The following is a 22449-nucleotide window of genomic DNA, read 5'->3' on the forward strand; positions in this document are numbered from 1 at the left end:
GCTTATATCAAAACTAATTGTTCTGCCTTGAAAAACTGACTGTTGACTAAATTCTAATGCTGATTAATTTGACTATTTTTAAAACTTTAAATGAAGTTCTATAGTTTTATTCTAGCTTATTTTATATTTTAGTCAGTATTAAATGTCTTAGGAAGCCATGTGGTTGAAAAGTAAACCATAGATATTTGAAGTAAAATATTTGCAATGTGTAATTGAAAAATGTATCTGGTTGCTAAGAGTCAGCAATGACTTGATGGTGCATCAATCAGGAGAAAAACTGAGGATGGATATTAATGAAGGTAACAAAATAACAGAGTTGGAAGAGACTTTGGAGGTCTTCTAGTCCAATCCCCTGATCAGGCAGGAAACCCTATACTACTTCAGACAAATGGTTGTTCAATCTCTTCTTACAAACTTCCACTGCTGGAGCATTCACAACTTCCGGAAGCAAGTTGTTCCACTGATTAATTGTTCTAACAATTAAGTGTTTAGTTAAAGGCTGTATCACAGAGGTTTTAACAACAGTACAAGTGTTTGCTTTGACACCTGCATAAAATATTCAGTCTCTGTGGTTCAGAGTACATAATGAAATTCCAAGATATTTTATCCTTTTGTATATTCTCAGTAAATCTGGCAGATTTTAAAGTTGAATAGAATAGAATAGAATAGAATAGAATAGAATAGAATAGAATAGAATAGAATAGAATAGAATAGAATAGAATTTTTTATTGGCCAAGTGTGATTGGACACACAAGGAATTTGTCTTGGTGTATATGCTCACAGTATACATAAAAGAAAAGATACCTTCATCAAGGTACATCATTTACAACACAAATAATGGTCAATATATCAATATAAATCATAAGGATTACCAGCAACAAAGTTACAGTCATACAGTCATAAGTGGAAGGAGAGGGTGATGGAAACGATGAGAAGATTAACAGTAGTGCAGATTTAGTAAATAGTTTGACAGTGTTGAGGGAATTATTTGTTTAGCAGAGTTATAGCCTTCAGGAAAAAACTGTTCTTGTGTCTAGTTGTTCTGGTGTGCAGTGCTCTATAGCGTTGTTATGACGGTAGGAGTTGAAACAGTTTATGTCCAGGATGTGAGAGATCTATAAATATTTCCACAGCCCTCTTTTTGATTTGTGCAGTATACAGGTCCTCAATGGAAGGCAGGTGGGTAGCCATTGTTTTTTCTGCAGTTCTAGTTATCCTCTGAAGTCTGTGTCTTTCTTGTTGGGTTGCAGAACCGAACCAGACAGTTATAGAGGTGCAAATGACAGACTCAACAATTCCTCTGTAGAACTGAATCAGCAGCTCCTTGGGCAGTTTGAGCTTACTGAGTTGGCGCAGAAAGAACATTCTTTGTTGTTCTTTTTTGATGATGTTTTTGATGTTAGCTGTCCATTTTAGATCTTGCGATATGATAGAACCTAGAAATTTAAAGGTTTCTACTGTTGATACTGTGTTGTCTAGTATTGTGAGAGGTGGAAGTATGGAAGGGTTTCTCCTAAAGTCTACCACCATTTCTACGGTTTTGAGTGTGTTCAGTTCCAGATTGTCTCGGTCGCACCACAAGGCTAGTCGTTTGACCTCCCTATATGCGGATTCGTCATTGCCTCGAATGAGACCAATCACTGTTGTGTCATCTGCAAACTTCAGTAGCTTAATAGATGGATCGTTGGAGATGCAGTCATTGGTATACAGAGAGAAGAGAAGTGGGGAGAGCACACAGCCTTGGGGGGGCCCCTGTGCTAATTGTACAGGTATTTGATGTGATCTTGCTTAGCTTCACCTGCTGCTTCCTGTTTGTTAGGAAGCTTGTGATCCACTTACAAGTCTGTTCCGGTACCTGTAGCTGGTTTAGCTTAGTTAGCCAAATTATGCTGTTATCAACACAGCTGTGCATTTGAAAAGTGTCATTCACCAATTGGGAGTGAAGACCTTTTTCAATATTTTGGTGATATAGAAAGGAAATGTGTCACATAAGGATGGGTGGAATGGCTGTGTCTTTGTGCGCTTTTAAATGTTGATTCAGCGTTTCAGCAGTCTTTTCTCCCTTCATGGATAAAATAGGGAAATGAGACATTTCTGAACCTCAAACACCTTCTTTCCCTCCCTCCAGCTTTTGTGTTCTTATTCTTGTCTTCTCAGTTCTGATGTGATACCTGACATTAGGCTCCATTAAAAGTCTTTTCTATTTCAGTCATCTTTCTTCACCTTTTAAACTTGCTAATGGGTGTGTAGTTTTATTTTCAGATGACTGGGGGGGAGAGGTCAGATCGGATTAGCACAAAACACATGTTCCCTAAAAACAGGTACTGAAATACACTGGGGTGCAGTTAAGTTTAATCTTAACTAGTCCTCCCTGAAAGTAATGCTTTTTGAACCGGTGGGGACTCACTTTTGAATATTTACCAATGAATGTTTAAGTTTCTGCTGTTCACTTTCTCCCTTTAAGGCTTTTGTTATATATCTTTCGTTATAACTTTTGTTATATATCCAACCCAAATTACTCTTCCAAACAATACATTTTCTTTTTATTACTCTTCTGTTACTTCTACTTTCTCAGTATCTAAACAAAATAAACATAGTTTATATACTATTCTGTCTCTGGATATGATTGTTATAGGGATTTAACACTGTATACATTATAAAGTGTAGTAGTTACCAGATGTACAAAATTAGTCAATGTGTAAAATTTTATTTAGACCAAAGATAGATTACAAAGTAGCATTCAAAGGTATTAGTATTTTGTCAATTATTATTATAGACCTCCAGAAACCCAAAATACATTCCAATTTCCTCCCAACAATAACCCTCTAGGACAGGTGACGATGAGAGATTTCTGGCCCATGTTAACCAGTAAGCTTCCATGATTGTGGGAGATCTGGAATTTGAGTCTCTCCAAGTCTAAGTCTAAACTGTAACTGGCTTTCAGAATTTGAAAAGGATAGCAGATACAACACCATTTAGATTGCTTTAATTGCTGTAAAATTCTGTGGAGTTTAGTTCTAGGATACCCAGAGAAAGCAATATTCCTACATGTGATAATGTAATTGCTGCCAAAGTGCTTGTTTCTATATCATATGATATTATAACAATTAGAAATATATAAATATATTCTGTTCGTATATTTTAGGTAAACAATGCATGGGACTGGTGGATCTTGATCGAGCTTGGAGTGTGGAAAGAAGCAACTACTCAGTCCAAGTGATAACCATGGAACCACAGTCATGTTCCCCAAAGAATAATTTGATAACCGGTATCCCGGTTTAGTTCAAAGGTTTTTCTATCAAGCTGAATTAATATTAGTTCTCTTGATCGAAGTCCAAATAACATTTTGGAGACTGGAAAGGAAACACTGTACATCTTGAATCAGTTGTCTCCAAAAAAAGGAAGGAAACGCAGTAGGGGCTATCTTGCAAAGGTTCCTAATTCCTGCTTGAAATATGTGATTAAATGACATCTGGCTCTCCCAAAATGTTAATCAGTCTACATTAGAAGAGCAACCAATACATCCTTGGGAGAATGATTTCCTTTTCTATGAAAATTGGTCTTGCATGTTGGAAAACATTTTGTAAGGGTTCTGAGCTCCTCAGTATTGATCTAAAGAACAACTCACAGTATCTTCCTTTCAATGTTTTACGATTATACTTTCTATGCTCAGTTACAATTGTAAATAAGAAAGTATCACTTTTCTCAAATATTTTAATTGTTTTTTTAAAAAATATGTTCTAAATAAAATCTCACGCTGCAGACAATTTATAATGACTGTGTGGTCAACATCCATGTAGTTTTCTTAACAATCGTGTAATTGTGTTTTGTTTATTTGCAATTTCCCAGCCTAGCTTAAGCTTAAGCTTTTTAATATTTTTAATAATCTCTCATTAAAGTACTAACCAGGTCCACAACTTCTTAATTTATTTCAAGATAGCCAAGGTCATCTAGAGAATGCTTCGGATCAAATTATTCACAGTATTTACAGTATGTAATTTACAAGCTGATTTATACATTAACTTTGATTACTGTCCTTTGTAGGACAAAGCAAACTTGCAAGAAATTATTTAAATGTGCATGTGTATGTTTACCTGTTATTTCTCTTTATCTTCCTTCAGAGTGAGGATTGTTTAATGTTTTCCTGTGCAGATTATATTTTGCTTTGGCCACATGAATGCGGGAGGAAAAAGATAGGGAAAAGAAAACAACTGTGGAATGACAATTTCAGTAGAAAAAAGCCAAATGCCTGTACTTCATTCCCCCCCTCCCCACCAGATCTGTTTCTGTAAGAAAACTAATTGTCTTTGTTTTGAGATATGTGGTCAGGTGTAAGTTAAAGTTTGGTAACTTGAAAAAACACTGAAATAGCACTCCTTTTTTCAGGCTTCAGCTCATTTTTTTAAAAAACTCATTTTAACTTATGTTGTCATAAATCATCCAGACTGATTCTTCAAAAGGTGAAGTAGTGTAATCAGATTCAGAACACTTTCCAATCTATTACAATGTTTAGGTTCTGTTTGGTTTACTCAGGCAATGAACTGTAAACCTCCTCCAGAATTAATTCATTTGAGTAGACTTAGTTGTTCCTCCATTAATGTCAGGGCTAGATAAACTATTCAAAGTCCTTATCATATACAAAGCTCAGAAATCTCTATATATTTCAGGCTTGATTATGTTTCTTCTCTCATAGTTCTTGTCTGAAAAATTAAACAGATTGTTCAAAGCTAATCAGGGAGAGAGCAGTGTATGTAATACTTCTGTTAAGAAACATTTTGTTTTGAGTGGTTTTTATAAGTTTACTATTATGATGGCATAACAATGAGCATATCTTTTCCTTATTATATTGTGTTAGCCTTCTAATGTCAGAAAGCTAATATCATTGTAATGTATTTTTGAGACTCTTGGATTCTTTCAATAACAAATTTAATATTTACTATTGAACATTTAAGATGGTCCCTTACATATATAATGATAGCTTTTGCTTGTAATACTTTATATTGTATGTTTAAGAGAGTTTACAACTGAATTTCAAGACAAACAGTTCCAAGGCAATTTGTTCATAGTTTAATCCTGTGAAGATAAAAGGCAGAAAGACCCAAATGTGTGCACTTTTGATATTTCAGAATATAAATGAACCAATCTTAAAGGAAACATCGTTTGTATTACCATTCTGTTTCATTATCAAATCATAAGTGACAAAGGTGTGAATACAGTGTTATAGAACTGAGAGCTTCAGAGAGAAATTTGATAGGTAATTACTAAGATCAGCTTTTAAAAAAAAACCACTCTTAAAAGCTTATTATCCAAAACGAACTCACACATTGAAATGAAAAAATGCTGGAATTTGGAAGCAATTGGAAGCCCTGAAAAGTACGTCATTTTTCCCTAGTCAGTGGGAGAAAGGAAAAGAAGCAGATGGCTAAGCTAAAGGGCTCAAAAGACATTTTATGAGCTGATAATGAAGTTTCATAAGTGGCAAGATCATGGTTGGAGAAAATGAAGTCTACGAGTGCTCTGAAAGTTGTTCAGTAGATGCTAGTGAGAGGATTTCTTGTACATTGGTCACAGCCTATCCAAGATACACAACAGTGATACAACGCGGAAAAATGAATCAGAGACTTTGTTGTAAATACTTCATATAACAAATATTTATTTATTTAACAATATTTTTAATCTGTCACAATCCAAATGTATTAAAGATTACAGTTAATACCAATCTAGCAAATTGTAAGTACCATTCAGTTAAACTATAGTAAGGGCTATATATCTCTTGGAACAACACTTTTTTGCTTAGTTTTAGAAATGCTTGTAGCGTAGAGGCTGTCTGCACTTCCAGATTGGAGAAAAGTTGATAAAAGTGGGAAAATCTGTTACTTGATCTCTGGCTCAAAAACTTCACTATTACCTCCTTATGAAGATGACCAGACAAGGTGAGGAGATAAGATATTGGCAAATTGCAGATTTGAATTCAATTGGACCTCTTAACAGCTGTGTTATTCTCACACGATAGGGTTGACCTATTAGGAAACTTATCCACTACACCAGGGGTCTCCAACCTTGGCAACTTTAAGACTTGTGGACTTCAACTCCCAGAGTTCCTCAGCCAGCAAAGCTGGACTTCAACTCTGGGAGTTGAAGTCCACAAGTCTTAAAGTTGCCAAGGTTAGAGACCCCTGCACTACACTGTTATAACTTCGGGTCATCTTTAATAGTAGCTCCAAAGTGCATTGCTTAGTCCAAATAAGTATGTGATCAGAACTTGGTTACCACCACCTATTAGAATCCTGCCCAGTCGTAAGTGTTTCTGGGCAAGAAATCATTTTACTGTATTGTAGGTTTTTTTTTAACTGGGCAAAAATAAATCTAATTTGATATGTGAATATTGCAAATATTACCTCCTCTTCCTATGATAACAAATCTTCCCATATATGTTTCTATTTAACATTGATTCCTGCCTAAATAAATTTCCCTTTATTTTAGTCTGAATGGTCAGGGAGAGCCATTTGGGAGTAGAAATAAACATTTTCTCTAAAAGTAATAGTTTGGTAATCACCATCTGCTGTATATTATCAAAATAAATAGATGAAAATCAGTATGAAGCCACAAACTTTTGAGGGTGCCCATAAGTCATTCTACTCTAATCAAAGCTATTATTGGAAGCTCTCTCAGATACTCGGCATTTGTTCACCATTGGGTATCAACAACTAGAGCTGATGCATATATTATTACATAGTTTCCCAATCTATGCTACTTGTAATTTTATCTGCCCAACTGTTGTTTCTAATTTATTCTTTAAGATTGTAATGTTCCAAATGGGGTCATGGTTTAGGGCGTATTAACAAAGCATTCCAAATTGTTTTCAAATTGGCAATCAGCTTTCATGCATTCATTCTTTTTTTTTCTTCAAAAAGGTCACAACACTTTTCATGCTTTATTTTTAGCTTTTAACTTTTTTGCTGGCATAAAGTTTAGTAGTGCAAGTATGTGTTACAGAGCCCGATGTGACAACCCTGCCAAATTTATCTGATAAAGACCAAATAACAGAGTCACAGAACTCTGACTAGACCTGCTAATTTTATTTTTCTAAAATTGCAATACCCAATTACTTTAAATGCTGTATGTGCACATGCAGATTTAACTAGTTTTTAAAATTAGTTTCCCTAGGCCCCATATATCAACAGTGTGGTTTAATACAGGAATGTGAAACTCATGGAGCCCATGGGGCTGCTTAAATCTGGCCCACCAGGCCACCCTGGAAACAGTGAAGGACCTGCCCGCAATGCCACTGCCAGTGAACATGGAGTTTGGAAAGGCTTCATGCAGCCCTTCTGAGCTCCATTTTCACTGGCAGAGGGTTGCAGAAGGCCATCAGCACCGAAAATGGAATTTGGGAGCTTGTTTTCACTGGCAGAGAGCTCAGGCCACCACTGGCGCTCCCAACACAAGTGATGTCGAGCTAGCCACGCCCACACCACCCACACCATCCCAGCCCCACAAAGTCAAACAGCCCTGATGTGGCCCTCAATGAAATCGAGTTTGACTCCCCTGGTTTTTGATATTTTATATCAAATGGATTGGTAGGTTTTTTTTTATTAAAAGCAGTGATTTTCAGTTTACCAACTCATTTACTCAAATTGTTTTAAATAAAAATTACACCAAAGGATTGTAATGCAATAAGGAAAGAGGGAGGTCTGCTTCTGTCACTTTCTTGCTTCTTAGATGTCCTTTATAGGTCAGCTTCCTAGAAGGTGAATTTGTTAAGAATGTTGTTGCTAAATAGACAAGTGCAGCTACTTCATTCCAATTCTGGTATTGGAAGAGATTTCTAGGATAATCAGTACAAAAAGCTTATAAAGTTAAACTTCCAATTATTCTTCAATAATTATGAAACAAAATGCAATTTATATTTCCATTTTTATGACAGGCTGGACTGTAAATAAATGCCATGATGATTTTTATATATTTAACTCTTTTCAGTTCTAACATGGAACCCAAATAATTTATTAATTTAATTTTTGTAAGTAACATGCATGTCCTTTAACATGCAAATAATTGCTGTGGAATAGCAGCAAGTTATCAAAATTTCAGCAGACAAGATGGGAATTTAATATTCCTTCCTGCAATCCTCATGGAAATTACCCTTCTGAAATTAGGGTTTCCACCTAGATAAAATTTCAATTGATACCAATGGATTTTTCCCCTTAATTCAAATAGTGCTTTTATAGTATAATTTTCATGAAGGATTTAGAAGGGGAAAGAAAGGGTTAAATCTCTCCTTGATATTCCTATATTCTTACTTCCAAGCAACTGTATATGGATTCTTAGGAAATCATACCTATAATTTTGTACTAAGATATAAGATAAAGGCACATGAGTATTCATTACAGAGAATATCAATAAGTTCCTGCCTTGCTCATCTATGTTTTTTGGCCTGTTAATTCTATTATCGTTTGGTAGAAGCTACACAACTTGTATTATAGAATCCACTTCCATATTTTTTAAAACAGATTACTTTGTGTTTTTTAAGAATTCACAATAACCTATGTTGTTTAACCAAGGTCTACTAGACAAACCAGAACTCACTCATTCTCTTAGTGATGATGGGCATTAGAAAATCAGAAGATTGACTCAATTATCCAGGCACTTTACAGTCACTTTCAATCTTTGTTTGGACTCATATCTAAACTATTTAATTTGGTGCAACTCTCTACCGAAATCAGCCAAATCATATATCTTAGTGTGAAAATTGAACTTTGTCATAAACCTTTATCATTGCAAAGCCTGATGGCAACCGTGAAAGATTTAAGGTAAGTGTGGCTACCACATTACTTATTGAATTAACATAACATAATAACAGAGTTGGAAGGGACCTTGGAGGTCTTCTAGTCCAACCCCCTGCCCAGGGAGGAAACCCTACATCATTTCAGACAAATGGCTATCCAACATTTTCTTAAAAATTTTCAATGTTGAAGCATTCACAATTTCTGCAGGCAAGTCGTTCCACTTATTAATTGTTCTGTCAGGAAATTTCTCCTTAGTTCTAAGTTGCTTCTCTCCTTGATCAGTTTCCACCCATTGCTTCTTGTTCTACCCTCAGGTGCTTTGGAGAATGGCTTGACTCCTTCTTCTTTGTGGCAGCCCCTGAGATATTGGAACACTGCTATCATGTCTCCCCTAGTCCTTATTTTCATTAAACTAGACATACCCAGTTCCTGCAACCGTTCTTCATATGTTTTAGTCTCCAGTCCCCTAATCATCTTCATTGCTCTTCTCTGCACTCTTTCTAGAGTCTCCATATCTTTTTTTATCAATAATTGATACTCTATTATTCCATTAACTTCAGTACTCAAAGCATTTTGCAACAAAGATGGAGAGAATAAAGCATGACAATTACCAAAGTAAAACCAAACTTAAATCACAATTTAAATCACAAATCACAAAATAAAATGTAGAAAAAGATGTGTTTTGCCAACTTCCTGTGTGTTTGGAAGATAGGAACCAAATACATCTTAGGAAACAATTACCACTACCTACAAACCCAATGAAAGGACAGGTTAAGGAGCATTCCCTAACTACACACCAGCCCTTTGAGCATAAGCACAACTCCACTCCCAAACAGCCAGCACCTTTGCACTTTTACAATCTTGAGAGTGGTTTAAAAATTACTAAGAAGGAGTCTGCCCAGCTACTGGCTGTTCTAAAAACTAAGTAGTATTGGATCTAGATCAGTGGTTCTCAACCTTTATAGTGCTGTGGCCCCTTTAATACAATTCCCCACGATGTGGCGACCCCAACCATAAAATTATTTTTTTTAGGCAGCAATCTCAGCGCACCGCTGCAGCAGCAGAAGGGGAAAAAAGCGGCAAACTGTTTTTTTGAATTTATCACGCCTGAAGCCATATTGGCTAGCGATCTGAATTGCTTGCGATTGCCTTGAGGACGGAGGCATTAAAGCGGAGACTCCTCCCCTATTAAGTTTATCGCGCCTGAAGCCAGATTAGGCTAGCGATTGGGAGTGATTGCAGCTGGCTTGAGAGGGAGACATCAGAGCAAAGATTTCTCTCTTTTTTAATTCATCGCGCCTGAAGCCGAATTCGCGATTCTTCGACTCGCAAGTATACTTCCCATATTTCGGATGGTCTTAGGCGACCCTTGGCAAGTCGTCATTCGACCCCCAATGGGGTCGCAACCCACAGGTTGAGAACCACTGATCTAGATAGTACTAGATGACCATCCAGAACAGGGGTGAAATGCTACCGGTTCGGCCGAACTGGTAGCGATGGCGGCGGGTGATTCGGAGAACCAGTAGCGATGGCAGTGTGAGGCTCCGCCCACCCACCTGGTTGTCGTTACTTCCTGTTTTAACCAGGAAGTAACCTGTTTTTTTACCCTCTTCGCATGCGCAGAAGGGTTTGTGCATGCGCAGAGGGTCCGTGCATGCACATGATGTACGCGGCGCATGCACTTCCAAACTGGTAGGGAAGGTAAGTAGATTTCACCCCTGATCCAGAAATACCAGCCATAGGTTACTCTGGAAGTCAAAAACCGTCCAAGAAAAAGACAGTGACAAAAGTGGATGATGTTTGTTTGGAAGTTGAGCTTAACTTAATGGAATGGCTTAATGGAATTTGCTAAATTTTCAGAGTAAGAAATGGCATGAAGGATAGGGAGTCTGTCAAAAGAAGCTGCAGGGTTTGGTGCTATCTTTCCCAAGTTCAGTCCATGACACCATCATTGCTGCAGTTGCTCAACCCACCTCTGTCTTCCTGGAAAAGACAGCTGGACCTCTTGACTTGATTTCCTGTTGCTCAAGATGTGCATAATTCTTACTTTATGTCAGTGGTCTTCCTTTTACTGATGTGAACTGCTTTGTAACTGAAAAGCAATAGAAAATTATAGTTAGTACAGTAATTTAAATGAATAATAGAGGAGGGAAGAGGAGGGAAATTGTAAGTATGGCCCAAAGATGTGCAGATATGAAATTTGCCAGCGGAATAGATTTGTTTTATCTGCTGCAATCTGGTGCCTTCAGATGTTAGGAGACTGCAATTTCAATCAATTCCAGACAGTTTAAAATGGGTCTCCTTTTAGGGATGACAAGAGTTTTAGAAGAGTCCTTATTTCAAAGCTAATCTGAACATAGTAGATGTTATGGGAATCTTACAGAATTGTGCAGCAATTCAGATCCAAAACAGAAAAAATGCTTTAGAAAAGATGTGTTTTGCCAACTTCCTGTGTGTTTGGAAGATAGGAACCAAATACATCTTAGGAAACAATTACCACTACCTACAAACCCAATGAAAGGACAGGTTAAGGAGCATTCCCTAACTACACACCAGCCCTTTGAGCATAAGCACAACTCCACTCCCAAACAGCCAGCACCTTTGCACTTTTACAATCTTGAGAGTGGTTTAAAAATTACTAAGAAGGAGTCTGCCCAGCTACTGGCTGTTCTAAAAACTAAGTAGTATTGGATCTAGATCAGTGGTTCTCAACCTTTATAGTGCTGTGGCCCCTTTAATACAATTCCCCACGATGTGGCGACCCCAACCATAAAATTATTTTTTTTAGGCAGCAATCTCAGCGCACCGCAGCAGAAGGGGAAAAAAGCGGCAAACTGTTTTTTTGAATTTATCACGCCTGAAGTCATATTGGCTAGCGATCTGAATTGCTTGCGATTGCCTTGAGGACGGAGGCATTAAAGCGGAGACTCCTCCCCTATTAAGTTTATCGCGCCTGAAGCCAGATTAGGCTAGCGATTGGGAGTGATTGCAGCTGGCTTGAGAGGGAGACATCAGAGCAAAGATTTCTCTCTTTTTTAATTCATCGCGCCTGAAGCCGAATTCGCGATTCTTCGACTCGCAAGTATACTTCCCATATTTCGGATGGTCTTAGGCGACCCTTGGCAAGTCGTCATTCGACCCCCAACGGGGTCGCAACCCACAGGTTGAGAACCACTGATCTAGATAGTACTAGATGACCATCCAGAACAGGGGTGAAATGCTACCGGTTCGGCCGAACTGGTAGCGATGGCGGCGGGTGATTCGGAGAACCAGTAGCGATGACAGTGTGAGGCTCCGCCCACCCACCTGGTTGTCGTTACTTCCTGTTTTAACCAGGAAGTAACCTGTTTTTTTACCCTCTTCGCATGCGCAGAAGGGTTTGTGCATGCGCAGAGGGTCCGTGCATGCACATGATGTACGCGGCGCATGCACTTCCAAACTGGTAGGGAAGGTAAGTAGATTTCACCCCTGATCCAGAAATACCAGCCATAGGTTACTCTGGAAGTCAAAAACCGTCCAAGAAAAAGACAGTGACAAAAGTGGATGATGTTTGTTTGGAAGTTGAGCTTAACTTAATGGAATGGCTTAATGGAATTTGCTAAATTTTCAGAGTAAGAAATGGCATGAAGGATAGGGAGTCTGTCAAAAGAAGCTGCAGGGTTTGGTGCTATCTTTCCCAAGTTCAGTCCATGACACCATCATTGCTGCAGTTGCTCAACCCACCTTTGTCTTCCTGGAAAAGACAGCTGGACCTCTTGACTTGATTTCCTGTTGTTCAAGATGTGCATAATTCTTACTTTATGTCAGTGGTCTTCCTTTTACTGATGTGAACTGCTTTGTAACTGAAAAGCAATAGAAAATTATAGTTAGTACAGTAATTTAAATGAATAATAGAGGAGGGAAGAGGAGGGAAATTGTAAGTATGGCCCAAAGATGTGCAGATATGAAATTTGCCAGCGGAATAGATTTGTTTTATCTGCTGCAATCTGGTGCCTTCAGATGTTAGGAGACTGCAATTTCAATCAATTCCAGACAGTTTAAAATGGGTCTCCTTTTAGGGATGACAAGGGTTTTAGAAGAGTCCTTATTTCAAAGCTAATCTGAACATAGTAGATGTTATGGGAATCTTACAGAATTGTGCAGCAATTCAGATCCAAAACAGAAAAAAATGCTTTGGAAGTGATGTCGTTATGGCTTGCTGCACCTTTTCCTGCTATCAGGAAAGAATGCGTTTGAGTTAAAGAAGTGTTAAGGAGGTGGTAGCAAAGATGTGTGCCTTTTTAACACTTCTATATTGGAAATATTTTCTTGGGATGATGCAGCTATCACACAAAATCAAAGGAAGACATAGACTCTTTAAAGAGGTGCCAGCAGGTGCAGTAACTATATTCATCTTATTGGTCAAACTCCATCTGACACATCTGCCGATTTTCTATATTTGCTGCTGCATTCAGGCAGCTGAGAAAATATAAGGATACACTTAGGATACCGTGCACCATTGATCAACAAACTCTAGGCAGGATGATAGTTGTTATCGCTCTGGAATAACTTACATTTTTTTATCCTGAGAATTTCAACACCCATGCTGAGGTTGCCTCATGAGAAATGGTTAGGATCAGTGGTGGGATTCAGCCAGTTCGCACCACTTCAGGAGAACCGGTTGTTAACTTTCTGAGCAATTTGGCAAACTGGTTGTTGGAAGAAATCATTAGGGCAGAGAACCATTTGTTAAATTACTTGAATCCCACCCCTGGTTAGGATTTCATGGACCTGTTTGGTATCTCACTCTGCATATCCAGCAGGATGCACAGTGGATTTATGTTTGGCTATTCTGTTTGGCTAATGATCTGCTAGAGCAGGGGTGTCAAACGTAAGGCCCACAGGCTGGATCTGGCCCATGGGGTGCTTAGATCTGGCCCATGGGCCACCCTGGAAACAGCAAAGGACCAGCCCGCGATGCCTCTGCGTCCTCGTGTGGCCCTCCCGATCTCCGTTTTTGCTGGCAGAGCATTTGGGCCGCCAGAGGTGCACCTGACACGAGTCATGTCAAGGTGGCCACAGCCACCCCAGCCCCTGAGGTCAAACACAACCCTGATGCGGCCCTCAATGAAATCGAATTTGACACCCCTGTGCTAGAGGATCATTCTGTAACTCCAGATTAATGGGCAGATCATTCTCTCAGCAATTTAGAATAGCTGCTTCTATAAACCTTTGTTTAAAAATTCAAACAAATCTGGATATATATATATTTGGGGGGATGAACTTGGAGAATTGGTCTTTATTATTATCAAAATCGTGATCTGTAGAATATAGCTATGGCCTAAATAGTTGGTACTATAACATCTAAGAGGGACGTGGTGGCTTAGTGGGTAAAACGCTGAGTTTGTCGAACAGAAGGTCAGCAGTTCAGCGGTTCGAATCCCTAGTGCCGCGTAACGGGGTGAGCTCCCATTACTTGTCCCAGCTTCTGCCAACCTAGCAGTTCGGAAGCACGTAAAAAATGCAAGTAGGAAAAATAGGGACCACCTTTGGTGGGAAGGTAACAGCGTTCCGTGCACCTTTGGCATTGAGTCATGCCGGCCCCATGACCACAGAGACATCTTCTGACAGCGCTGGCTCTTCGGCTTTGAAACGGAGATGAGCACCGCCCCCTAGAGTCGGGAATGACTAGCCTTTACCTTTACTATAGCATCTAAATGCCCTCCTCTCTTTAGCAGAAATCAGTTGACATTTTAGGAACAATTAAGCAAACAAAAGAACAAACAGAGGAAATATAATGAGCAATCAGGCTGAACCATAGGGGTATTTTTTAGGCCCATTTATCACTTAATTTTTAAGACTGCTGCACTCTTAAGACACTTGAAATAATATCTGCAGCAGCAATTGCCATAAGGATATGCCTTTCTCCCTCCATTATGTCTGCAAAGAACAGTATTTTGCTTTAGAAAAAAAATGCTGCAACTCCACCAGGATTTTGGGAGAGTGCCAAATTCAGAATCCAGCTCAGGAATTTTCGCGTTGGTTTGTTTGTTTCTGCAGATAAAACTGATCAGATTTGCTTCAGTTTGGACTCTGCTCTTGAGACAAATTATGCTCATATTCTTTTCATCTGAGGAAGAAGACAGGATGTGTGGCAATGAAAGCTACCACTTACTTGTTCATTCCTTATTCTTCAGAGCAGAATAAAACAGCCACTTTCCAACAGACTTCATAATTAAGGCAGGTGATCAATTATTTCCCGTGTGTGGAATGAGACCTGCATATTAAATGTAGGCAGAAGTCTTTATTTAAAAAGACCTCCTTTCCTTGAAAAACCTTTTATAATTATAGGTTACTTAAATCTTCTACTCTTGGATAAAGTATTGATAAAGTGATGACATCACAATTCCAGATGCATCATACTCATTTCAGTAGTGTTCCTCAAAAGATAAAATATTGAGACACCTTTGTCATCTGGAGAAATGATCTATGCTAGAGATCATAGCTGGAGGAAAGTGCACCTTCTATTGGACCACTTGGCTGCTTTCTATCTTCAGGGCTTTCTAATGGTTTGGGCCTTGGGGACATGGTTTTGATGGGACACCAAGTCTTATTTCAGAATGTGTCCAGAAGGTGGTGCTGGAAGAATATTGTTTGACCACTAGATAATGACCTATGGAATGCTACATGGTTCTTTTTTAAAAAAAAATGTTTTATTGAGTTTTCACAATTAAACAATTCTTATTCACCTCTTGTGCATGACTATGACCATTTACATATCTTCACACTACAATTTATCTATATTTTATACATCTTTACTAAATCTACTTTTTTATTTTATCTATTTTTCTATTTTCGATCCAATTGTACCATTTCTCCCAAAATACGTAAAAATCTGAATCCATCAATCCTTTCAATTCAAGCGTCACTTTGTCCATTTCAGCACAGTCCAATACTTTTTTAATTATTAAGTCTTCAGGGGATATATTTGTGCTTCTCCAACACTGCACAAAGGCCAGTTTTGCCGCAATTATCATGTGTAAGATGATACACTTTGTATTTTACATTAAGATTATACATTATCATATTTTCTTTTCATTATTCCTAAAAGAAACAATTCCGGTGTGTATTCTATCTGGAAGTCTGTTACTTCCTGCATCCAACTATGTATTTTCCTCCAATATTTTTTTGTTTCAGAACATAACCACCATGTATGAATGAAGGTACCTTGTTTTAGTCCACATTTCCAGCAGTTGGGGCTTAAATTTGGATATATGCTTCTTTCATGTCTCCTATGCTGTTTAATATCTAAGTGCATCCTTTTTGGAGAGATGGTATCAGGATGCTAATGACAATCTGGAACCCTCTGGAACGAGCTTCCCCCAGGACTTCGACAACTTCCTGACCTCCGGACCTTTCGCCGCGAGCTGAAGACATATCTATTCTTTTGAGCAGGACTGGCTTAAATAGGGTTTTTAAATATGGATTTTATTGGGGTTTATTTTTTATATTTTGTATGGTATTTTAAATTTAGGCTACTTTGAATAAGTTTTTTAAAATGTGTTTTATTGTAAGATATTGTATTATTTTATTTGCCTGTTCACCGCCCTGAGTCCTTCGGGAGAAGGGCGGTATAAAAATTAAATTATTATTATTATTATTATTATTATTATTATTATTATTATTATTATTATTATTATTATTATTAATTCTATTCTTCTACCTACCTTTTAACTCCAAAGGAACAAGCAGTACTCTTGAATGCTGTCTCAATGATGGGCTGCAAAAGGAACAGCTGAAATTAAATTCAAAGAACAATGAAGTGCTAAATTTGGGATCAAAGTGAAGCTTGTTCTGGGTAGGAATGCATCTCCACATAAAAAGTAGGATCAGATTTAGGGATTGCTTCTTGATCTCCAGCTGACTCTGGATTTGCAAGTGCCAGCTTTGCCAAGGGGCACAGTTGCACAATTATAGTCAGTGCATCAAGTGCAATACTTCCTGAGTGGCTTTGGCACAACATTGATCAATGTCTCAGTTACAACCCATCTTGATTAATGTGAAGCTCCTTTACCCTTTAAAGCAGGGGGGCGGGTTTCAATTTTTTTTACTACCGGTTCTGAGGGCGTGGCTTAGTGGGCATTGCATGGCTTGGTGGGTGTGGCAGGGGAAGGATACTGTAAAATCTCCATTCCCTCCCCAATCCAGGGGAAAGTTACTGCAAAATCTCCATTTCCTCCCAATCATCTGGGACCTGGACAGTAGAGAATAGATGGGGAGGGGCCAGTTAGAATTTTTACTACCGGTTCTCCAAACTACTCAAAATTTCTGCTGCCGGTTCTCCATAACTGGTCAGCTACAGAGATAATGTAGATTCTGTGATCAAGCTATTCTAATATGAATCCTGTGGTGCATGATCTGGACTGATGCCCATTGCTTATAGGGCACAATTTAAGGTCTTCCTATGGACCTTTAAAGCTCTAAGTAGCTAAGGACCTCATTCGTTTCTGTCCTGCTTACAGAAATCTGCTGGAATTTTTCTGAAGATGCCTTCTCACCCTGCTTGAACCTTTGCTATAGAGCTGTGGGAAAGAATCTCCATTGGCTCTGAACTTATGGAATGTACTCCCTATTGAGCTAGTTTGACTCCTACACTCAAAAAACTTTTAGGGAGAGGTGCCCAGAGCACCTCTTCAGCAAGCTTTTCGTTAATTGTTTTAATGATTGGATTTCATTTTCCCTGATTTAATTTAGTTCTATTTATCTACACTTCTAGTTTTTACATCCAGAGAGTCAGTTTGGTGTATTTTATTTATATATTTATTTATTTTGTCACAACAGTATATATAAGCATAAGCATGAAAGTAAGTATATAATATATAAGCATATATATATATATATATATATATATATATATATATATATATATATATATATATATATATATGTGTGTGTGTGTGTGTTTGTGTGTATATATATATATATATATATATATATATATATATATATATATATATATATATATATATATATATATATATATATATATGTATATATATATATAAGCATAAGCATGCAATAACTATATTAATTGGATATAAAAAAGAAAACAATAGGACAGGAACGGTAGGCACGTTTGTGCTCTTATGCACGCCCCTTACGGACCTCTTAGGAATGGGGTGAGGTCAATAGTAGACAGTTTTTGGTTAAAGCTTTGGGAATTTTGAGAAGAGACCACAGAGTCAGGTAGTGTGTTCCAAGCATTAACAACTCTGTTACAAAAGTCACATTTTCTGCAATCAAGATTGAAGCGGTTAACATTAAGTTTAAATCTATTGTTTGCTCTTGTATTGTTGTGATTGAAGCTGAAGTAGTCTTCAACAGGAAGAACATTGCAATAGATGATTCTATGAGTTAAACACAGGTCTTGTAGAAGGCGGCGGAGTTCTAAGTTTTCTAAACCCAAGATTTCAAGTCTGGTGGCATAAGGTATTTTTTTGTATTCAGAGGAGTGTAGAACTCTTCTTGTAAAATATTTCTGGACATGTTCAATTGTATTGATGTCAGAAATGTGGTATGGGTTCCAGACAGGCGAGCTGTATTCAACAATTGTGTAGTAGTAGTTAAAGCACCAGGCTAGAAACTTGGACACCCTGAGTTATTTAACAGCCAGATGACTTTTCGCCAGTCGCTTTTTCTCAGCCCTAGGAAGCAGGCAATCTCAAATCACTCCCGAAATCTTGATCTTGACAGGAAAACCGCAGAGACTACTTTCAGGCGCTCACCAGGAGTCAGAAACTGACTGGAAAGAAACCGGGGGTGGGGGGGGGAGAGGGAGAATCATCTGAAGCGTTGGGATGTACATGAAATAAAATAATGTGATTGTTACCCATTCTTTGCTTCCCATTATATTTTAGCTTATTAATTTACTGCCTTGGATGAACGGTACTTCATGCTCCCTCATGAAGGGTAGCGGGACTGATCCCCACCACCACCACCACTCCCCAAAGAAACAGACCCCGACACGGGGGCAATTGAAATCTTCATCAGAGAGAAGCTTCCTTTTGGGACATCCACCAGTAAACACCACCCGAGGACCCGCGCTTTTGCTCCCCTATTCCGTGTTTGTTTCCAAGAAAGCCGTCTGAAAACGGCCGCCGTCTCTTTCTCTCTCTTTCTCAGGGAACCCGGCGCTGGGATCGGCCAAAGGCTCTCCGCCGCGCTTCTCCCATGCTACTCCGAAGGGCGAGCCGAGACGCGCACGCCTGCGCCCCAGACTCTTCCCGGCAGCGGGCGGCGTGACCGCCTCCGAGCTCCAGGGGAGGGGAGGGGAGCGCCAGGCAGGGACGCGCGGGTGTGGTGGGGGGGTGAGAGACTCCCTCCTGCCGCTTGCCTCGTTGCCGACCTCTTCCCTTCGCCTGCTGCGAGGACTCGGATTAGCTGCCGGCCCCCCCCCCCCCGCCCCGGAGGCCCCCGCTGGCGTTCAGTTCCCGGCGTGTTGGGCTGAGTTGAGGGCGCCTCCTAGAAGAGCCGAGGGGGGCCCCGCTCCGGCGCCTTCCCCTCTTGCATCTCCTCCCAACCTGCCGTTGCCGCCGGTGGTCGAAAGACCCAGGGCTGTTCTCCCTCTCCTTTTCTTTTCCCCCCCCCTCTCTGTGTCTGTCTGTCTGTCTGTCTTCCCTTCTCGACATGGATTTCTCTTTGAGGGTCCTCGTTTTATCCTGGCTTTACCTGGAGACTTTAGGGGACTTCGACGGAAGGTAAGTTGGTCGGTTTCCTGGAAGGAAAAGGTTTGGGGTGGGCAAACGAAAGAAAGGGTGGCGACCCGAAGCTCACGTTTCTTTTCGGAGCTGGTGAAGAACGAGCAATTGTCCAATTCGCTAAGAGAAGGAAACAGTTCTCAACCTTTGGCGCTGTCTTCTGTTTCCCGCCCCACTAACATCTAAGAGCGGCTCAGGCGGGGCAGAAAACCTGTTGGTGGTGGAATCGGACTGCGCTCCGTTTTCTTTGCACAGGATCAGAACGCGCTCCGCTCAAAATCGAGCACTTTGCAACAAACGCAACTGTGAAAGTTTTCCCTTCCTCGAGGAAGCAGAGCTGGGAGGTATCCGTAGCAGAGGCACCTGCAGTAAGAAGTTTGCAAGACCCTAATAATAACCCTAAATAGATAAAGGAAACAGGGGTTTTATTTTTTTCTGCTCCTTTCTTTTGTAATAAAGCGTAGCCTTTAGGTGCAGGAAGCAGTTCATCTGCCTAAAACAGGGGTCCCCAACCTTGGCAACTTTAAGCCTGGTGGACTTCAACTCCTAGAATTCTGGGAGTTGAAGTCCTCCAGGCTTAAAGTTGCCAAGGTTGCAGACCCCTGGCCTGAAAGACTTGTGGCATAATGATTGACACATGCTCCCATTTGATCAAATGCATGACTTACTGATAAAGTTCTAGGAAGACTCCTGTTTGTTATTTAGCATTTTTGGCTTTGTTTTGTTTTTCACTATTTTAAGGCTATCCCTCTCTGGAAATCATAAACCATGAATTGTTACAAGGATTCCAGCAATCCTTTGAAGTTGGTCAGTTTCAAATTCCTAACACAGGGGAAAAGCCACTTTGTTAACGGGAGACTAATTCAGCGCCAGGTTTTCTGGTTTCTAGCTTGGTCTCTAAACTACTGCACTGCACTGATTCTCATTGAGGGAGAAACCATCTGAAACTAGGAAGGCTTACAGCTGGCATCTTGGCATTTATTTGAAAGTAATTTCATTACTTCCAATGGAATTTACCTCTAATGAAATGTGAACAGCTCTGAGTCCTAATCTGAACTGATTATTTTTTTGACACAGGTAACTGTGGTAGTCCTAAACAGATCATTGAATTATTTTAAATGTCTAAACTGACTGATGGGAACTCTCTGTTTTTAGGTGAAGATGTCAGGGCTTAAGTCTACAATCTTCTGTAAATAACCCATCAAGCCTAGTCTTTTACTTTAAACATCCTTGCTGGTAACAGAAACCAATAATAGTACCATAGATTCTTGATAGGGTTGGGAGTTTTATACACTAGTGTAGATGGAAATAATTCTGATCTGCATTTGAATGTGCAGGAAGAATGCCAACAAGAAAAAATATTCTAGTTTAATTGATAGGCTACCGAGAGCTGTGTTACTACATTTGTAGGGATGGTAAACATAACATATGATTATGTTCTATGGATATTAATCATATTTTGTTGCTTGTACTTTTTGAAAATAACATGTTCACAAAAGGTAAGCATGGAAGAAAGAGCTTTAAAACAAAATACTTTAATTGCTGAAGTGGTGATTTCCCCACTGTTCATGTATAATTATATGGATTGTCATACCAAGTAACTGCAGGCTTCAGAACTCTTATGTTTAAGCATCCATGTAGCTTCAGTGTTTGGGGGTGCCGTGAAATAAGAAAGGGGTATCTCTTGTCAGATAAATTATGCAGTTGACAGTAAACCAAGGACTATTTATAATCTTGTACAACTTTTAATTTGTTTTTATAATCTGCTATGTTTTCCAGGAATGCTTGGATATCTCTAAACACATATGTAAAATAAACATTAATCAGACAAGCTGTAACATTAAGGGCACAATTATATTCCACCATTCAATGCAAATATTTCAGTTGTGTAAGGATGCATGATAGGCAAGCCTTGACAGGTTTAGGCAGTCCAGATTTCTTTTGAAATACATTGCTTAGTTGCGGGCAATCCTTCTGCAACCGATAGACCTATTAGATATATTATCTTTGTGCAATTGTTGAATAGATCATAACAACAGTACTTTGACCTCATTTATCAAGTCATTTTCATTGGAAGACAGAATAATAGATACAGAGCTGTTTTTTTTAACTAGGTAGCGCAATGCAAACAGTCAGGAGGAACAACTCTAAATGGGATCCTGCACATGGGAAGGGTTTATCTCTCCTTGTGATTTGAAGCCATGAAAAGAATGCACACCTGCTCTGTTTATTGACTGGAACGGATATAAGTCTCCAGACTTACTTGGTTTTAGAAATTCATGAAGACATTTAGGAATGGTGAGGAATAACAGATCTTGTGGCTGTACCAGTAGGCAAATCTCATTGTAAAAAGCAAATCCTTCTTTAATATTATACTAGCCTATTTGGTCTCTGGGTATGCATCCCCACTTGTGTGAGCCAGAGGGCAAGTGCATGCGCGCATGCTCCATTTGCATGAGTAGCAAGCACACTCCATTCGCATGAGCGGTGTGTGCGAATGCCCACCGCTGGTGCAGATGGACCCATGCGTGTGTGTGCGCTTGCTCGCCACTTGTTCAGAACCATCCTCTCTCCCTTCCCCCACTGGTCCCCAAAACCGGAAAGGTTGGGAAATTCTGCTCTATACCAGGGGTCTCCAACCTTGACAACTTTAAGACTTGTGGACTTCAACTCCCAGAGTTCCTCAGCCAGCTTTGCTTTCAACTCTGGGAGTTGAAGTCCACAAGTCTTAAAGTTGCTAAGGTTGGAGACCCCTGCTCTATACTATGCTGAAAAAATGGGATTTTCTTTGACCTGTCTGTCTAAGCCAGGGGTATCAACCTCGCGGCATCACATTGTGATCATGTGATGTATCGCAACTTTTTTCCCCCTTCGCTAAACTGGGGGTGGACGTGGCCAGTGCGTGAAGCATCCAGCCCGCAGGCCAC

General features: G+C 39.4%; 2 protein-coding genes across 10 annotated transcripts in view; both read left to right on the forward strand.

The window, feature by feature from the left end:
• GSTCD (glutathione S-transferase C-terminal domain containing) overlaps positions 1 to 3718 on the forward strand; it is a 54383-nt gene extending 50665 nt beyond the window's left edge. For 5 of the 6 annotated variants that reach the window (XM_058192874.1, XM_058192875.1, XM_058192871.1 and 2 more), the window contains one exon: positions 3146 to 3718. In XM_058192874.1, coding sequence (XP_058048857.1) covers positions 3146 to 3282 — 137 coding nt within the window. In that variant the 3' untranslated portion in view covers positions 3283 to 3718. The remainder of the gene's footprint in view (positions 1 to 3145) is intronic. The other variant, XM_058192876.1, reaches the window with a different exon arrangement.
• A 15345-nt stretch (positions 3719 to 19063) lies between these two features.
• NPNT (nephronectin) overlaps positions 19064 to 22449 on the forward strand; it is a 75992-nt gene continuing 72606 nt past the window's right edge. For 2 of the 4 annotated variants that reach the window (XM_058193878.1, XM_058193880.1), the window contains exon 1: positions 19064 to 19522. In XM_058193878.1, coding sequence (XP_058049861.1) covers positions 19452 to 19522 — 71 coding nt within the window. In that variant the 5' untranslated portion in view covers positions 19064 to 19451. The remainder of the gene's footprint in view (positions 19523 to 22449) is intronic. The other 2 variants (XM_058193881.1, XM_058193882.1) reach the window with 1 other exon arrangement.

The sequence above is a fragment of the Ahaetulla prasina genome, chromosome 8 (assembly GCF_028640845.1).
Source record: "Ahaetulla prasina isolate Xishuangbanna chromosome 8, ASM2864084v1, whole genome shotgun sequence".
Classification (NCBI taxonomy): Eukaryota; Metazoa; Chordata; class Lepidosauria; order Squamata; family Colubridae; genus Ahaetulla; species Ahaetulla prasina.